At 25.6% G+C, this 18819-nt stretch overlaps 3 protein-coding genes across 3 annotated transcripts; 2 read left to right on the top strand and 1 right to left on the bottom strand.

Annotated features, from left to right (window-relative positions):
- Window positions 1-2: 2 nt before the first annotated feature.
- LOC129608449 (uncharacterized) lies at window positions 3-2201 on the top strand. The gene is made up of 2 exons (XM_055519942.1): window positions 3-53; window positions 146-2201. Exons 1-2 carry the CDS (start codon window positions 40-42, stop codon window positions 2199-2201), a joined length of 2070 nt encoding a protein of 689 aa, XP_055375917.1. The 5' UTR covers window positions 3-39.
- A 420-nt stretch (window positions 2202-2621) lies between these two features.
- LOC129608473 (gamma-secretase subunit Aph-1) lies at window positions 2622-4245 on the top strand. Its single transcript, XM_055519972.1, has 3 exons — window positions 2622-3044; window positions 3106-3279; window positions 3331-4245. The coding sequence occupies exons 1-3, from the start codon at window positions 2823-2825 to the stop codon at window positions 3652-3654; spliced, it is 720 nt and encodes a 239-aa protein (XP_055375947.1). The 5' UTR covers window positions 2622-2822; the 3' UTR covers window positions 3655-4245.
- Window positions 4246-4537: 292 nt separating this feature from the next.
- Window positions 4538-8335, bottom strand: LOC129608311 (transportin-3). Its single transcript, XM_055519756.1, has 7 exons — window positions 8011-8335; window positions 7078-7888; window positions 6739-7022; window positions 6503-6669; window positions 6003-6448; window positions 5016-5928; window positions 4538-4899 (listed from the first exon to the last, which is right to left on the bottom strand). The coding sequence occupies exons 1-7, from the start codon at window positions 8125-8127 to the stop codon at window positions 4839-4841; spliced, it is 2799 nt and encodes a 932-aa protein (XP_055375731.1). The 5' UTR covers window positions 8128-8335; the 3' UTR covers window positions 4538-4838.
- Window positions 8336-18819: the final 10484 nt, after the last annotated feature.

Genomic DNA, 18819 nt, shown 5'->3' with positions numbered 1-18819 from the left:
TTAAAAGTTGCTAGTAAAAATACAAGCAAGGGTTCTCAAATGCCACGGAAAGGGTAAAATAATTATTTAAAATTAAAAATTTTGAAATGTCAAGTGAATCAGAAATTTCTACAATACTTAAAAACTATTACTCCTTATTTCAAAGCTACGAAGAGGCAAAATACTCTCAAAATGAGAGAAATAGGAAAAAATATGGTCTTATGCTATACGAATTTTTAAAATGCTATTTTAACAAAATACAAAATGAATTATCCTACATTGACGATTGCAAGTTGGAAGAATTTATGGGAGATTTAAAGACTTATGCACATGAATTACTTTTAAATAGTAAAAATAAAGAAAATGAGAGAGATAAAAATGAAGAGCAAGGAAACGACCAAGTTTTCTCCAATATCCTAGAGAGTGGCTCGGAAAATATATTCCTAGATGAACAATTCGAAATTCCGCGTCAAAGAATGGTGGAGGAATTAGAAAATCAAGATGTAGTATCATTTGAAGTAGAAAACAAAAAATCTGAACAAACCAAAAAATCATTCTTTTCAACAAAAGAAAAGAATTTAGAAGGAAACTCTGAAATTTCGCGGGAAAATATATGTGAATATTTTCCTATTGAAATAAGAAAAAAGAAAACGAAATGGAGAAACTCCTTACCGCAATTTCAATTAGAGCATTCAACAATTAAAAAAGAAGAAAACCCAAATTATGATGAACTCTATTTTCGAAGTGCACCGAAATTAAGATCGCCTGAACTTGAAAGAATTTGTAACGTATTAAAAAATGTATCTATCTCTTTTGAATTAGATGAACAGTTACGTACATTTAGCGGCAGTCAGAAAATAAGAAGAGATGAATTTGAAAGACGTAATGTGGATTTGCTTAATTTTCCTAACTCTATTTCCAGTAAGGGAATTTTACCAAACACAATTTCCCTTGATCCTTCGAATCTCATCCCACAACCAACATCATATAACTATCAAGATGATTTATTAATGGACTTTCCAAAAGAAATTGTTAATAATCCTCTTCCGCATTCAAGAATCAAGCCAAATGAATTAGTTGAAAGAATTAATGCAAATATAGAAGAAGTTCGCGGACAAGAACGTGGTAACAAAAGTCTTCAACTAGAATTATATAAACCTCAAACGGATATTTCACTTAGTGAATGGCGCGTTCAGAATTTACTTTCTATTCAAGAAAAAGAAATAACATTCCAGCAGCAATCTGTTTTGAGTAATGAATTATTAATAGAACAAGCAAACATTGAACCTCTTCAATCTATAGCTGTTAAGAACTTTTATAATATTCGATCGCGAAAAATAAAGCCACCAGACCCCTATCGAAATTGGCTACATTTTATTGACGATAATAGTAGGCCCTTTTATTATGAAACTCCGGAAAAAAGAAAAAGTAGAAAAAAACGTAAACGAAAACAAAGCCTGAATGAAATTGATAAAAATTTGAACGATTTCATTGCTAATAAGATTCCATCATTGCATTCACAAGAAATTGGAACGTCAGAATTATTAAATCAACGGCCAAGTGTAATAAAAATGAAAACTATATGTGGTCCATCTTTTAATACAGGCAGATTTTCAAAAAAATTATTTAATTCAGAAGGTAGGACAAATTCAAATATAGAAATAAGTACAAATAGGTCTGAAATACAGGAAAATTGGTTTAAAGATAAATTTAAAATTTATCGAGAAGTTTTTTTAGGGTCAAAGCCACAAAATTATGCTAATTCGACTAAGTTTGATAAAAAAATATTTTGCTCGGATAAATTAACCAATTTCTCCGAAATTTTTAAAACTTGCAATGAATTAGCAAAAAAAGTACTTGTAAACCAGAATCAAATAATTGAATTATCAAATACAAAAAATTTGTCAAATAACGTTATTGAGCAGTTTTTAAATTTTCCTGATTCTAAAAATTCATCTGATTTTTGTTTGAATACGAGTAAATATTTTCATAAATTAAATGAGAATGATCAACTTTCGCATTTAAATCCTGTATCTAATATTTCTACTGGGAAACAAGCAGGATCGAAATTTCATGAAATTGAACCAATGCCTAATTTGGTAGCAGACGAGTATTCAAGAGAAAGGACTTATGATTTTAATTTAAGCATAAGAAATATTGTAAGAAATACGAAAAATCTTTCCTTGTCCCCTTTGAGTGTAGAAAAATTTTACTCAAAATAAATTTTCAATTTTATTTCAAATTTTAAAATCTTTTATTGTCTGGTCTATTAGTGATTGGCAGTCACTTCCCACAAAAATACTATCCAACCTGTTTGGATTTCCATAATCTGATAGTATTTTTGTGGAAAATGACTCAATCATTTGGATTTTCATAGGTTGATGGTATTTTTGTGGGAAGTGACTGTCAATCCGATTGAATTTCAAACATATTGGACTATAGGGCTTCAATCGGTTGAGCCTATGGAAGTCAAAACAGGTTGGATAGTATTTTTGTTGAAAGTGACTGTCAATTATCCAAACAGGTTGGATGGTACTTTTGTGGGAAGTGACTGTCAATCAATCGTAACATTTTGTATAAATTAGAGATATGTATCTGTTAAGTAGTGGAGGCTTTTTGACATTTCGGATGACAGTTAACAATTTATTTCTAACAGTTTTGTAACTAGTAAATTTAATAATATTTTAGATTGATTTACATTTATATTTATATGGACGTATTTCTGTAAATTTGTTTGATTAAAAGCCTAAAAAATCTATTAGATCCAAAGCAGTCCTTGAAGATATGAAAATTTTGATAAAAACCGAGTAAACCCCTAATTTTATATCAATCAAGTACATATAATGACAATAGCTGAGTTTTTCGGTTGTGCATTCTTGGCTTTTGGGCCACCAATGTCAATGTTTATCTTAACTGTTGCAATAGATCCAATTCGTATTATAATAATGATAGCAGCATCATTTTTTTGGGTTTTATCAATATTATTATCTTCAATAATTTGGTTTATAGTAGTGCCATTGAGGGACCGCCTTTGGTTTGGAGCAATTGTTTCGATTCTTTTACAGGTAAAAATTATTGTGTTTTTGTGTAATATATAACAAAGCGAAACGACTCATCTTGTTTCAGGAACTTTTCCGTTATGTGGTGTATAAATTAATTAGAAAATCAGAAAGAGGACTTCAAGATATCACAGAAAGTAGTAGAGTTGTTGAAAATAAACATATATTAGCTTATGTTTCTGGATTAGGTTTCGGTATTATTAGTGGATTATTTGCTTTATCAAATGTCTTAGCAGATTTAGTAAGTGAAAAAGGATTTGTCCAATAAGAAGTAATTATTGACTTTTTTTAGACTGGTCCTGCAACAATGGGCTTAAACGGAGGTACAGAAATCTTTTTTATAATATCAGCTGCTCAAACCCTCTGCATGATTTTTTTACATACATTTTGGAGTATAATATTCTTTAATGCCTGGGATACTTCAAAATACACACATGTAGCTTATGTAGTCTTTTCTCATTTATTAGTATCTCTATTAACGTTATTCAATAAAAGCGGACTTTATACAGCTAGTTTGATACCAAATTACATTATAGTAATTTTAACTGGAATACTAGCTTTTAAAGTTGCTGGCGGAAGTTTTTTATCTTTTAAAAGATTTGTAACGTGCAAATAAATATTTCCAGTCAAAAACCTGTATTATATATCCATTTTAGCCGAAAAATAATATCGCAAATAGTATTCGTATTAATTTTATGTATGTATTATGATTCCAAAATCTTAACTAGGACCAAATTTTTTTATTTTATTGAATTATTTATTTTTAAAAGAAATCATGGAAATACTGTTACAGATTAAAACACATACTTATTTTAAATATATCCAATAATTTGTTATAAAATGGTCTATTCCAATAAAACTGCATTGATTAAAGAATTTTATTTAGATCTTACAATATATAAATTTGTTATTTATTACTAAAAAGTGCTAGTAACGATATTTAATAATTCAACTACAAAAATATGCTGCTATTTTAAAAATGTTAGATGGAATTTCGAAGTATTTTTAGAAGTTGGAAAAATTTAAAACGTGAATAAAAAAATACAGTTAATATTAAATCATGAAATTAATATGAAGAAAATAGAAAATAAATCTGAAATAACCTTACAAGTTCGATAAATTTCTCTAATTTTAAGTTTATTGTAAAAGAACAAACGTTTTTAATAAAATATAACATAAAACTATTTATACCTACTTAACACAGAAATTTTTTGATTATCATACGTTCCGGAATTTATTTGATTAAATATATCGATAAGTTAAAAGACCTCGACTTAAATATGTAGATATTGATATTAATAACATAACTCCAAGGTGTTAATAATAACATAAACTAAATTCTATTTAAAATGAAACAATGCTTTTAAAACTCTTATTGCAAACATCAATTTTATATTTTTCCGTTCAAATTATTGAATATATTTGCTTTAGTAAGAATCTAATATTCAAATTCAGTAACTAAAAATTGTTTATTTTTGAATCTAGTATTAAAAGTAATTTTAAATATGTTTTCGTTAGTGAAATTAAGATATTCGTTTATATATAATTTTACAAGTGTTTTCTCTTTTTAAACTGTATTTGGAAACGATATCGTTAACTGCCTTTAATAAAGAAAATATACATATACATGTATGTACAGATAAAATTTTTTCGTCAGTTATTTTTACAATTATAGATTTAAAATACGATGCTAATTGCATCTCCTTTATATGTATGTAAAATGTTGATTCTATCAAATATTTCAAATTTTTAATTTTATATTATCATGATTTTTAATATTATGTTATTAATTGTAAAGTCTCATCGGTATAATCTTGTAAAGTCTTTTAATGCTACTGTCACAGCTTTTGTTGTTTCAGATCTAAAAAATTTAATTGAAAAAAATGAATTTAAAATGAGAGCAAAACTTTTATATAAAATAAACAATGAACCAACATTAAGAGAGCTTCCAGATGTTACACATAACGGAATATTTACCTTACTACAATACGGCTAAATTCATCTAATTGTTCTTGAGTTGCTGTTATGCAACCACCGCTGTTTTTCTTTGGCAGCGCTTCTAAAGCATTTTTTAAATATATCTCCATTCTGACATGTCCCTCCACAGTTTTCAATTCATTTAAAACTTCTGCAACATCAGGCAACATGTATGAATGTAAACAAAAAACCGAGGCATGAATCAAGTTCATTGCTAATTCTTGCCCATTTTGATGGGTTATCTCTTTAACTAACGGTTTTGTTACATCTAATTTATAGGTAGGCCGACCACATTTTAATAAATTGCAAAAAAATTTCATAACAGATGAATTGGCATCTTTATGATCCAAAGGTATTGCTAGTAAAGCACATTGGAAAATGGGTCTAACCAATGGACTTTGAAGAAATGGAATTGGACAACATTCTATAAATCTTGAGGACAGCCTAAAAAAATCATCGACAGTGTCTGGATTATTTTTTAAACCATTTTCCACATGTAGCATATTAAATGTTGGTTCTATAAATGCTTTTAACATTTCTAATAAGCCTGCAGTGCACTCCTCACTTTTTGCGAATTCATCAACCAAAATACTTCCAAGATACAGGAAACAGCTATGATAATGAATTGAATATAAATGGATCATTTGCTTAACTAAAGGCTCTAATAAATGAGATGCCTGTGTACCAACCGCTCGCATACCATAACGTATATAACGGCAAGTGCGCTCCATTATTCTTACATCACTTTGATATTTGTCCATTACTTTTGAAAATAGAGGCCATGAATCTGTCAATATGTGCACCGCTGGATGAGTTGCGTTTGAACTTATATCAAAATTTGTGTGACGGATAACAGCGCAAGCTCGATCAATCCAATAACTTGGATCATTTCTTTCTCCTTTCGTGATTTCAGCTAAAATATTAATAGAAAATTTAATTACATAAGTTCTCACTTTAGCACTTATTAAAATTTTTTAGGATATTTACCACTGGTTGATTCAACTAAATGCAACAAAGGGCCAAATTGAAATGAGCATATTTGGTTCATTGCTTGTTCTAGTTGCGGACGTGGTAGACGAGATATTATAATGGAAATCCCTTTCAACAGACCAATTGCCAATTCATTATTAATTTCAAAACTATCTAAACTTCGTGCAATTTCTATAAGACCATTTAAATGGTAAACCATATGATCTCTGCTTGAAGTACAAATGAGAGTTAAAGATATTGCCGCAGCTTTAGCCAATCCATTTTTTTGTTGTAATGAGTATAGTAAAAAATTTAAAACCGCTTGCAAAGATTCTGGATGATTATCAATCCAATCAGAAAGTTGTCCTATTAACATAATTGATGTAAAACGAAAAGCTATATGAGTGTTTGGGGGTAAATTAAGAATGGCCTCTACTACTTTAGATACAATTTCGTTTTCATCACTGAAATAATTTTTGTAAAAATTTAAATGATTCAAAAAAACTTGACAAATTTACGGTAAAATGTTTTTAGCAACGTTTTCCATTATAAATAATGCAGATTCACTTCGTTCCCAAGTAGCGTTTGGGTCTTGTAAAATAATAAACATTTGCTTAAAGCAGTTGGTTGACCCAATAATAAATACAACATCCTTTATTAATTCGGAAACTTTTCTTCGAAAATCCTAAAATGATAACGCTCACACATATATATATGCATCATTTTATGCATCGCTCTAAAAAAAATTACTTACAAGAAAGTTATCGTTTTCATCAATTAAACCTTCATGGTCTGCATCCATTTGAGAGTGTCGGAATAGGGCTGATATCAGTCGCTCTATGTGCGTTTTAAAGTAACTAGTGAGTTGATCGTTATTTTTCTGATACAATTCTTCACTTAAACGATACCACAAACTAAAAGTAATCTCAGCTACTTCATAATCGTAATGATCTACACAAGTTAAAACTAGCTCCAATGACTTGATTGAGTAATGAGGAGCTTTCTCATCTGCCAACATTTTTTCCAAAAATGATTCCGCTGAAGAATTTAAATACAATATTATAGCAATTTTAACATTATTCATTTAATTTACCTAATGCGGTAAAAATCCTACAATAATTTATAGCCTTATCAATATCTTCATAACCTACACCAATATAAGTGTGATAACAATTTTCTAAACCCAAAATGCCATTAAAAATTTGCATCTCCAATATTTGTCTGTCATCATCTTGATTATTGTTGTTAGCTTCTATACATAGAAGAAGAGTGCATAAACAATCAGTTGCTGAATCGTGCAGCTTTCTAGATGTACCAATATCATTTAATAATTGAAATATTTTTTGGGCTACAGGATTTCCTGTAAAGTTGCTAAGCGGAACAGCATGAATTGCAATCCACGCATTAAAACAGGTAATTATTTTATTCAACAAATTAACGTCATGTCCATATTCTTGCAGGCACACATTCAAAAAATTCATGACGGTTTGGGCACTACCTTCCAAAGTTTTATGAATTTCAGCCCTTCGATTAGAGCCTAACCTTAGGTAACGAGAATCAATTTCCTCTGGTATTAAAGTTAATATCTCTAATAGTGGCCAGATGGAATCAGGTCGCTGTGATAATGTTTCAATTAATGAAATAACAGGATCCTTCCATGACGACATTAATAAAGCTAAATCTGCTATTGCTAAACATAATTGTGTTACAATGATGGGATCCGTATCATTTCTTATTTGTCCTATATGTGCAATAAGAGAATCACGTAAACTTTCGTGAGAAGATAATGGTAACTCATGAAATGAATTTTGAATTTTATTTCGCATAGTTTGTGCTGCAAAATAACATGACTGTAAATCCCGCTTTTGTTGTAACAGCTGGTCAGCTATTGTCCAAGAATATATCTTAAATGATAAAATGCAAGTTAAAAATTTGATTAATAATATATACATATGTACATAAGTACATAAAACAACCAAAACATCTAGAAGTTTTTAGAAATTTTAGGTTATAAAAAAAAACTCACCGATTTTTGGAATTCCTCTAGCCATTTCGACGCCTTTTCTTTCTCTTTTGAATTTGGATTATTATATAAAGTAAATATCCCTTGATAAACTACTTCAGTTGTTGGAGCTGCATCCATCTTTAACGTCTATTCAACACTTGAATTGTAAGTGTCTAATATAATTCACCTCTTTCAAATATACTATTATTGTTTACGCGATATCCACAATATATTTTTAAAAAATAAATCCTTTTAACAAAATTGTTGGCGTTTAATAATTACTTTAGTATTGCTCGATTGATCCTAAATTTTTCTTAAAATTATTATAAATTTAATTTAAAAAGTTTACGTAGGAAATAAAATTTGCATTTTTTAACAAACAATCTGAAATCTGAATATGTCAGCGGTGTCAAAAATTTATCTTTGCAAGTGCAATAACTCCCATCTATTAGGAAAACCCTAAAGTTACAATTTTAGAGTGGGAATATATTTACATGGTTAAGATCAAGTTAAGTGAAGGTACATTTGACAACTTAAGTTGGTAATACTTATATGTACCAATGTATATGAGCCAATTATGATTTGAATTTTCAATATTTTAAAATATTTTTTGAAATTTCGAAAAATGTTTCAAGCATAAATTACAACCACAAAAAGCAAATTTAATTGAAAATATTATGTACTTATGATTATACATAATTCCTCGGTATTGCGGAAGAGTCACGAAACTGCTTTTTTTATATTTCGAGAAAAACGCATTTGGATAATTTTCGAAAATTTGGTCAGTTTTCACAAATAAATTTTAAAAGTTATGTAGTGCTCTAAAACATTTTTCAAGCAATTTTTATTGATATTTTTAGAATAACACATAATTTTATTGAAAATGTATATTTCTACCGAGTTTTGGCAGTTTCGTTAGTTTTTTATAAGTTTTCTTGTTTAAACACAAAAAACCTTATGCACATAAATTATTTTAATTAGCATTCAGTTTTTTGTTGTAAAAATGTAAATCTTAATTTTATTTATTGAAAAAAAGTCCTTCAACACTAATTTAGTTTTTTAAATTTCATTAAATTCAATCGGAATCTTCGTTTTCTTTTGACCCGAGAGAACAATCAATTGGAACATTTAATTCTTTCCACTTTTTGGTGTTGTTAAAACTTTGCAAACTAAAAATGAAAGTCAAAGAAATAGCATCATTCTTTTTAACATTTTTGCGCTCTTACCTTGCTTTTCTGTGTAATCAATGTTCTTTTCAAATGACTTACGTTCATTTGCCCTTTCGTCATCAGGTAAAGGGATAGATTTTTGGCTATAATGGTTCTCGACCGCAGGAAGACTTGATGTGGTTCATAATTAATGTAGTGTCTGCTCACTTAACTTTTGGGTATGGCACTTGATTATTTAGAAAATAAGTAACAATTTACATTGAAATGGAAAGAATTAAGTTTCTTTATTCTTTCATAATATATTATAATAGAAAATTCAATCAGTGTGAAATTTTATATGTAATTTTTATTATTCCTACTTCGCTCCTGGGCAGAGCATAGGGCTGGCGCACGATATTGTAGATAACCATTAACACGAGTTTCTTACGTATTTACTATACATAGCTGGTATTTTTTTAATAATGGATATTATTGAAATATGGCAATTAGTTAATATGTATGACATGTATAAAGCTATATGTATATATGTACATTGAATATAATTTTTATTGTGATCTGACTTGGCTTTGAACCCGAGACCCTTCTGTTAAAGTGCAGTGTTGTAAAGTGCAATATTGTAAAGGTCAAGGCATTGTAATTTACAAATGAATTATTTCGATTTGCTACTGTTTACATGTCCTACAATATCTAAGATTTAATCTAAGTCTGATGAAAGTGGTAAACGTTAAATCTTCTATGATGACATCAGATTTTGTCTGACGCCGAATATGTAGTAGATTATAAGTAGAAAATTGTTAAATATTACGCAAAGTCTGGGATAATTTCGGTATAATATACAAACAGTCATCAATCTTTATAGCAGATTAATCTATATAATTTTATAAAGCTGATTGGTATAATTTTATTTAATATAGGTGATGGTATCGAAAATATATGAAGATAGCTAGCCGAAAATTTACATTTTGCAAATTTAGTATATTTATATACTAAATTATAAAAAAAACTTCTAATAAAAAATAAAATATTTATTAATAATTTATTAATATTTAAGCCATATGGAAAAAATTGCTCTGAAAATTCATTTAAAGAATCAATTTGACATTCGAAGTTTTTTAAAATATGTTAAAAAGAGGTTAAAATTACAAATTATTTTAAAATATAATTTTAAAATTGTAACTGAATGTTATTTTCCTTATTTCCAGTTAATTGAGAATTATAGACATACCCACATGCATATGTATGTATAAAATTTTATTCAATAAATCAATATACAATTAATAAATTGTACTTACATATATTGATTTATTGAATTCTTTTTTAATAGTCAAAATTCAAGGAACGAAGAAAAAGGAGTAAAAGAAAAATGTAATAAAAATTCAACACTTAATATAAATGTATATATATATTTTTTTTAAAAAAAGTTAACAAACTCATTTACATTTTAAATGATAAAAAATTAAAAAATGAAAAACAATTACAATGAGAATTTTACATTTATTTAACTTAAATATTAGTTATGATTTATCATATAACATATTGTCATAAGGCAATAATAAAAAACAATAAATTGACATGTACTATATTATATGATATTGCATATTTTTGTTTTGTTTTTTAATATTTTATTAATTTTTTTTACAATATTACATTTATTTTTTTTTTCTTTTCTTTTTGTTTTTTTCTTTCAAATTGTTATATAATAAATATATCTATTAATTTTTGTTATATATATTTTTTTGCATTTTTTTGTTTTTCTTTTTTTTTTTTTGATAAGAATGATATATTTTTATAAGCTTTGGATTTTCTTAATTATTTTTGTTATAATTTTAATGTTTTTTTTTTTTGTTTTTGTTATTTTTAATTATTTTTATACATTTATAAATGGATTAATTATTATTTTCTAATTTATTTTTTATTTTTTTTATATATTTTTTGGTTTTTTTTTTTTCAAATAAATTGTATATTTTTAACTGTATATGTATGCGTTTTATGGACACATATACAAATGTATGTTATGTTATGTTTAATTAGCAAAAATTCTATTTTTTGTTGTCACATTTATATATTTAGGTATTTCCTTTTTTTCTTTAATTAATTATTTTTTTGTAATGCTATCCTATTTTAGCTTAACTACTAAAGAATTATATATATATATTCACACATATATATATATATATGTTATATATAACATATTTATATATATATATATATATATATATATATATATATGTTATATATATATATATATATACATATATGTATATATATATGTATATATATACACTCATTCAAACTTTTTATTCTTTTATTTTTATTTACATATACATATGTACAAATACAAAAGAATTTATTTATGTGTGTGTGTTTAATAAAACAAGTTTTTATTTTATTTTTATAATTTTTATTTTGTTTAGTTAATGTAAATACTCCTTATGACTAGGTTTATGATAAATATAACATTACAATGCGTAATATGTATTTATTATATATTAATTATTATAAAGAATTTTGGTATCTTGTATTTTGTAATTTTACTTTTTTTTTATTTAAATTGTTTTTATAAATTTCATTTTTTTATAACATTATATACGGAGCAAAAATTTTATTTTATACTATTGATATACAAGTTATACGTATATATATATATATATATATTATATATATATATATATATATATATATATATATATATATATATATAAATATATGCCTACATATATGTACACTTATTAATTATAACTTTGCAATACTTTTTTTTTAATATTTTATATAATATATTTTTATTTTATTTAATAATTGCTTTTTTATAATCGGACAAAAGTTAATTTTTTTTTATATTGCACCAATGCTGATATTTTTTTTTGTTTTTCTGTTTCTTTTTTTATAAAAAAATATATATATATTTTTATGTAAAAAATATCATTATTAAAAATGTATTGTTAAGTTATAAAAAGAAATTATGAAAAAAAACGCTACTGCATCATAAAAGTTAAAAACAAAATCGAAACAGATCAAATGATAGTTATATTCAAAATAGAAATATGACGAAATTATAAAAATTTAGCTGAGTGATTTAAAAAATAATTCAATTCAGTGAAAAAATCTATTAATTTATATAGAGCACCGGCGCCTCATCATGCACCAACATCAATATATGCTTTACTAATTATAAATTGATTGTGTCAATAGGTAAGAAATATAGGCAAATAAAAATAGTAAATATTTTTCAAAAATATAATTTGTATATTAGTAATATATATATATATATATACATATAGTATGCATAAGTATGTAATCATATATTTAAAGAAGTAAAATAATTTTAATCTAACATATTAATTTTTATATTAAATTGCGTAATGAACATAAAAATTGTACTAAATTTTTTTTCTTCGTCACTCAGCTGGCCAGTCGTTTCAAAATTATAAAAAAATGTGAAAACAAAATAAATGAAAGTTATGCAAAAATTTTTTTTAGAATGTATTACAAAACTTGCATATGTATTGTATGTATTGTATATGTATTTCATATTGTATATATGTTTCAATTATTAAAAAGATTCCAGTTTTATTTTATATGTTTCAAAGTTTTTAGGTACCTGATATTTCTAAAACACAGACATTCTAAAAACAAAATAAAATTCATTATAAAAACCTATTTTTTGTTACTTTTAAAATTTTTTATGTAAATTTTATGGGTACTTATTTATTTATGTTATTACAATTCTGTACATAATATTGGTTTTTATTAAAAATTTTTGTCACAAAATTAATTTTTTTTTTTCAATAAATTAAGACATCTCACACCCCAACCCCCTCTCTGATTGAATGCGATTAACTTATATTATTGCTTTACAATATGCAATTTACAACTTTTTTTACATTGCAAAATCTTTGTTAAACTCTCTTTGCAAAATAATTCAATTTAATTTTTTTTTTATTTTACAAACATGGAAAGAAAAACACTTAGTCAAATTTATTTGATTGTATAAAATACACTTTATTAGAATTATATCTAACCGCAGTTTAGTATATCATTACGGTTATATTATTCCACATTAAAGTTGCATAAACAAGACATTTGATATGTAAGTACATATTTTAATATTTGCGTTAATGTCAGTATAATAATAATTAAACATTCAATCTGAATTATTACAATATTACTTAATTGTATATATATTAACATCGACAATGGACAAATATGCAATTTCACAAATAGATATTATAATTATTATTAAACAAAGTGGAAAATATGTATATATAAAAAAAAAAATATGGTTATTTCTTTCTCAATATGTCGGAGATTTGACAATCATGTCAATCACGACTTTTTCCTTTTGTAAATTCAATCATTAGCAAACAGATAATTTTTGAAATTAATATTAAATTAATTTAATATTATTAATATTAACGTGAATATTTTCCTTTATAAACAAAAAAAAATTTTTTTTTCAATTAATAATTTATTAATAAAGAATTTTTAGAAATGAACCCCAAAAAAAATTGTGTATCTAGTTGTAGTAATTTTTACTCAACGGTTTTAAAACACTTGAACTTCTATTTTAAATTATTGTTGATAACAATGATAACATATTTTTATTAATTATCTTTTTTCCTATTACCAGAATACTTAAATGTGGCAAGGACATCAAAAAGGGAATAACAATCAAGTTTTCTCAAAATACATTTAACAAAACACCTTGTTAATGGTTATAATTTATGTGCATTTGGTATGTTGGACTGGACAATAAACATGATATTAAAAATTTTAATTAAAGTGTAACATTAACACATTATTAAAAATTTGCAATCTAACAGTACAATATAATATTGTTTAAGGAGAATCAATTCAATTTACATATGTGTACGTATGTAGTAATAAAATAAAATTCACGTCATAGAATTCAGAAGCTTTTTATAATGTGTTTGCGGATACGTTAATAATGCATCCACAATTGTGGTTATTTTTTGTTAATAACTTCCTATTTATGATATTAAACAAGCTAGTTTTTATGGTATTATTTTATTTTATTTATTGAAGATAATGTTATTTTCTTTTTTTGGTTTTTATTAAAAAAGTTGAATAATTAACTTTATTTGAAAAAATAGGAATAAAACAAAAAGAGTGCAAAATACTAAATAGTAAAAAATTGTTTTTTTTTTTTTTTAATTTATATACATAATTGATATTGATTTATAACCGAGAGATGCTAGAAGTTTATGCATGTAATTTTAACAAATACAGTGTATATCTACATATATATATTACATGTATTATATATATATATATATATATATATATATATAATATATAATGTTTATATTACATGTACCTATTATATAAATGTATTATAAAACAGTATTGATATGACTAATTAACTAAAATATATTTGTACAATTTAGTGTAAACAGGACGTGTAATAAAAATTAATGTTAAGTAAATTTGAGCTCATTTTTTGCAGCAAATATAAACATATAATTGATTCTGCTTCCTAGAAAATTTTTGCAAAATATTAAATTTCTTACGTATATTTTTGACATTTTGACTGCACAGTAAATAGGTAATGTGGCGCATTAAAAAAAAAATATAAAATTTAGCTGCATTCGTGTGCATACAACGTCAATGTTGAGCATTTTAAAATGCATTGAACATATTTGATGCAGAAACGAATTTACCATAAAATTTTATTTTTTATTTTATTTTTTAATAGAATAAATAATTCGCTAATGATAATGTAAGTTTTGTGTGTATAAAAATGTTGTTTTAATTTATAAATTTCGCTTTTTTTTTTGTTTTCCTTTTCTTACAAAATTTGTTATTATATAAAAAATTACTTTTTGTTTTTTGTGTTATTACATAAAATTTTATTAACTATTTTGATTATAAAATTATTTTATCAAACTGAAAAAAAAATTACGTATACTTTGAATTTTTTGGTTTGTTTTTCATGTTTGATATTTACATATAATGTACAAAGCCTTAATGACTCCTGCTTATTTCAGTTTTTTTTTCCAGTAAAAAACGAAATATTTTTAATTTTTTTTATTAAATTTACTTTTTTTTTATATAAAAACATAAAAAAATATGAATTGCAAAATAGTTCAACAAAACACTAAAAATGCGCTTGAAATATGAAAAAGGACTTAAAAAAAATAATCATAAATTATATTTTAATAAAAAATTTTATGATAAAGAGAAATTTAATAGAGCATAAATTATATAGGACTTTTTTTAACTGATTTTACAACTTTTCTTTAAAATTAAAAAAAAATAAATAAAAATGCTATTTAATACTTTTTCTTGAAAAAATTTTATGTATTTCGGAATCTTTTGAAATTTTTATGACTGCACTGTAATGTGCGTAATAGATGTCAATGTCATTTACTCAAAACGAAATAAGAAAAAGAGCAACCAATTTCTAATAGTATTTTTAATCATTGCATTTTAAAGTTAAATGAATAAAATGGTATATATGTATGTAAATGATAATTTAGTCAGTTCAATATATGAATTCATGAAGTAAACTGGTTTATCGTTGATCAAAACTTAAGAACTTATAAAACTTAAAACTTAGAACATGTGCAACACTTGTTCGAAATAAAATAAAAAATAAAAATTCTTTAATACGATCTTGATCCTAGTGATCGATGTTTCAGGAAATTTAAAACAAATAAAATTGAATTAGAATAAAATATACTGAAAAGTAAAGTTTAAAGAATTTGAATAAACTGGATAATAACTAACATTTGGTTCGTATCAATCGACAAATAAATAGGAAAAATTACGACACGTAAAATAATCACTGGCACTATATTAATGGGAAAATAAAATATCCTATACTGAGGTAAAAAGAGTAGAAAAATGGCATCATCACGATAGAAAAATAAGAACAGAATTATTATTAACAATAAGCCCTCATCTATATTTAAAGACTGTAAAGGACTGTGATAATTTAACATTAATTTGGAAACGTCTAAAAGAAATGCATAATTCCACTACATCAGTAAGAAAAATAACTCTGTTTAAAAAACTGATACTAGAAAAGCCAGTTAAACACAGTTGAGAAATTATTGTCAACAGACATAAATATTCATGACGACTTATTATTCATTCTATTGTCACCAAACCAGTTTGCCAACTTCCGGATGGCTATTGCAACCAGAGATACCGAAACCGAGAAACTTAATCGAGTAATTTAACGTCAGAGGTAGTCAGACATCCACTTCAAAGACTTTTTCAGTGAAATACAATGAAAGCAATTTCTGCAAAAAAAGAGTAAAGGCCGTCTTTTAGCTAAAAATATATTAATAAATTAGCACATAGACTTGGGGAACATAGATTTTATTTACAATGCAGTTTGCGGCAAAATAATGTATGCGAACATGGTTACAAAACCATTACCATTTCCAAAACTTAAATTTAATTAGAAAATTGCTTGAATCTTAGTACTATCAACAAAAGTGATTAATTTTTAATGAAAAAATGAAAAACTGCCTAAAAATATTCATACATTTTAATAAATTCCATTGAAAATAATTAATAACAAAAATTTCCAAAAACAAAAGAAGGAATTTCATATCAGAATAAATAATATTTAAACGCGGAAACTATGTAGTCATTTAAGTAAAATTATTTTATAGTTTAATATAATGCGGAATTTTAGCAAGATAACATTATCTTTGACAAAAATTAAACTTGTAACCTCTTTACAAAATCAAAAATTTTTCATTATTTTAGACAAAAATCTTTATATACTTTTTTAAATTGGTCAACTTTTACAGGGTTTTGTTGAAAAGACAAAGAAGAAAATATTTTTCCTACTCGTATTTTACTCGTATTTTAAAAATTATTGAATAATTTTTTGCATACGTATATTTAATTTACATATATATTTTATTCCCTTGAGTACTAATTTAAAAATTTCAATTAAATTTTTAAATTTTCCATCGATTTTAAAGAAAATTTTTAAACGAATTGCAAATTTAAATTACATTCAATTACGTGGTACTTAAATTTTATAAATTAAAAAAAATATTAATATAATTTGCAATGTTTAAAAATAAAATATTAAAGCGTTAAGGAAAATGCTGCACCCCTACGTTTTTTAAAAAACAAAAGATACGTAAAAAATTAAATATTAAAAAAAGCAAAACATATATTTGAAGTATATATGTATTTAGATTGCATGCAATATGGTTATTATGTTTATTATGGTTTGAAAGATGAATGCTTTTTTTGTTAAGTCTCAAAACTTTTTAATAACCTTCAGAATGTTTATGTTTAAGTATATAAAAAAAAATGCCGAGGTAATCAAATTGCTGACATGTTTATTAACGCATGCATGGCTTATGCTCACATATACAAACAAACAAACATAAAGAAAATTTTGTTTTTCCTTTAATTTTTTTATTTATAATATTTAAATTTTAATTATGCGAGCAGTTTGTTGTTTTCTTCTATTGGTTTGACCTTCTATAATAATTTGTGAAACATTTCAAATGTAAAAAAACCACAAAAAGGATATATTAAAAATCTTTGGCAAAAACAAATAAAAAGTTTTAAATTCCTGCGGTCGTCTATATTTGGTACAAATTTAAATTCTAAAAATTCTGAGAAAATTCAAATTCAATATGAATTTTATACATTAAAAATGAAAAAATATTTTATTTAATTAATGTTAATTATGAATATTTGAAAAATGAATAGATTAAGCAGTGACACCTAATATATACCTTCCGTTTTATAAGGTTAAGTAGAAGCACCTAATCTGATTAATTTCATTTGTATATCTAGGGCAGTTGAAAGAAATTAGATTAGATTTATAACTATCGTGCCCCCCTTCCTGATTGCGGTGCTTGGCCAACAAATCTGCCGGCGTGAGAGCAAGTGCCTCCGCATTTCAGCCTAATGAGATACCCCTAAATCTGCAGTGCATAATCTCGGAGAGAATTCTCATCTGATTCTTGCCCAATCCTATAATCTTCTTAAATCGCTTCTGGTCATAATCTCCTAGAAGGCTCTTAGCTTGTCGCAGTCCCGGAAGAACCCTTCAGCGCTCCAACCACCACCGAAGGTTCGCTTCGTCGCAGAAGAGCTCCCGACCAAGAAGAGGCATGTTATTCCCATTAACATATATAGAAACATAGATACAAGTTTGCAAGAAGGCGAGGGGTTACAGTCCAGATTAATTGTGATAAACAAGATGGCTGATGCAGATATGGTTACTGTAATCTTAGAGGAGTGCTCTAAAGATACGGCGCTAACTTGTGTGGCCATTTTTCATTTGGGCTTCCTCGTCGTCAGGATGGCCGACGTAATAGAGGCCAAGGAAATGGAAGCGAATAAGCATATGGGTGCTTTTGATCGAAACGCAAATACGGAAAATCAAAAGCACCCATACAGTAAGATTCCCACCCAAGGGAAGCGGGTCGCCATTAATTATAGTGTTGCGTTGGAAGTATACGGGTTCTTTAACATGGTATTTTCAAAACTATAACGTGTGCCGTTACACGACAGAACGGAATTTTTAAAACTGAATTTAAAATGTTTTTTATGAAAATCCCTATATAAATTTTCCTGTCTGCACAATAAACATTAACTATCTATTGATATATTTATAAAATATAATATTTCATTATATTTTATAATAAATTAATAA

Source organism: Condylostylus longicornis, unplaced genomic scaffold (assembly GCF_029603195.1).
Source record: "Condylostylus longicornis isolate FDR11 unplaced genomic scaffold, ASM2960319v2 ptg000031l, whole genome shotgun sequence".
In the NCBI taxonomy this organism is placed as follows: domain Eukaryota; kingdom Metazoa; phylum Arthropoda; class Insecta; order Diptera; family Dolichopodidae; genus Condylostylus; species Condylostylus longicornis.
The sequence above is the reverse complement of the archived record's forward strand: the minus strand, read 5'-3'. Positions and strand labels throughout refer to the sequence as shown.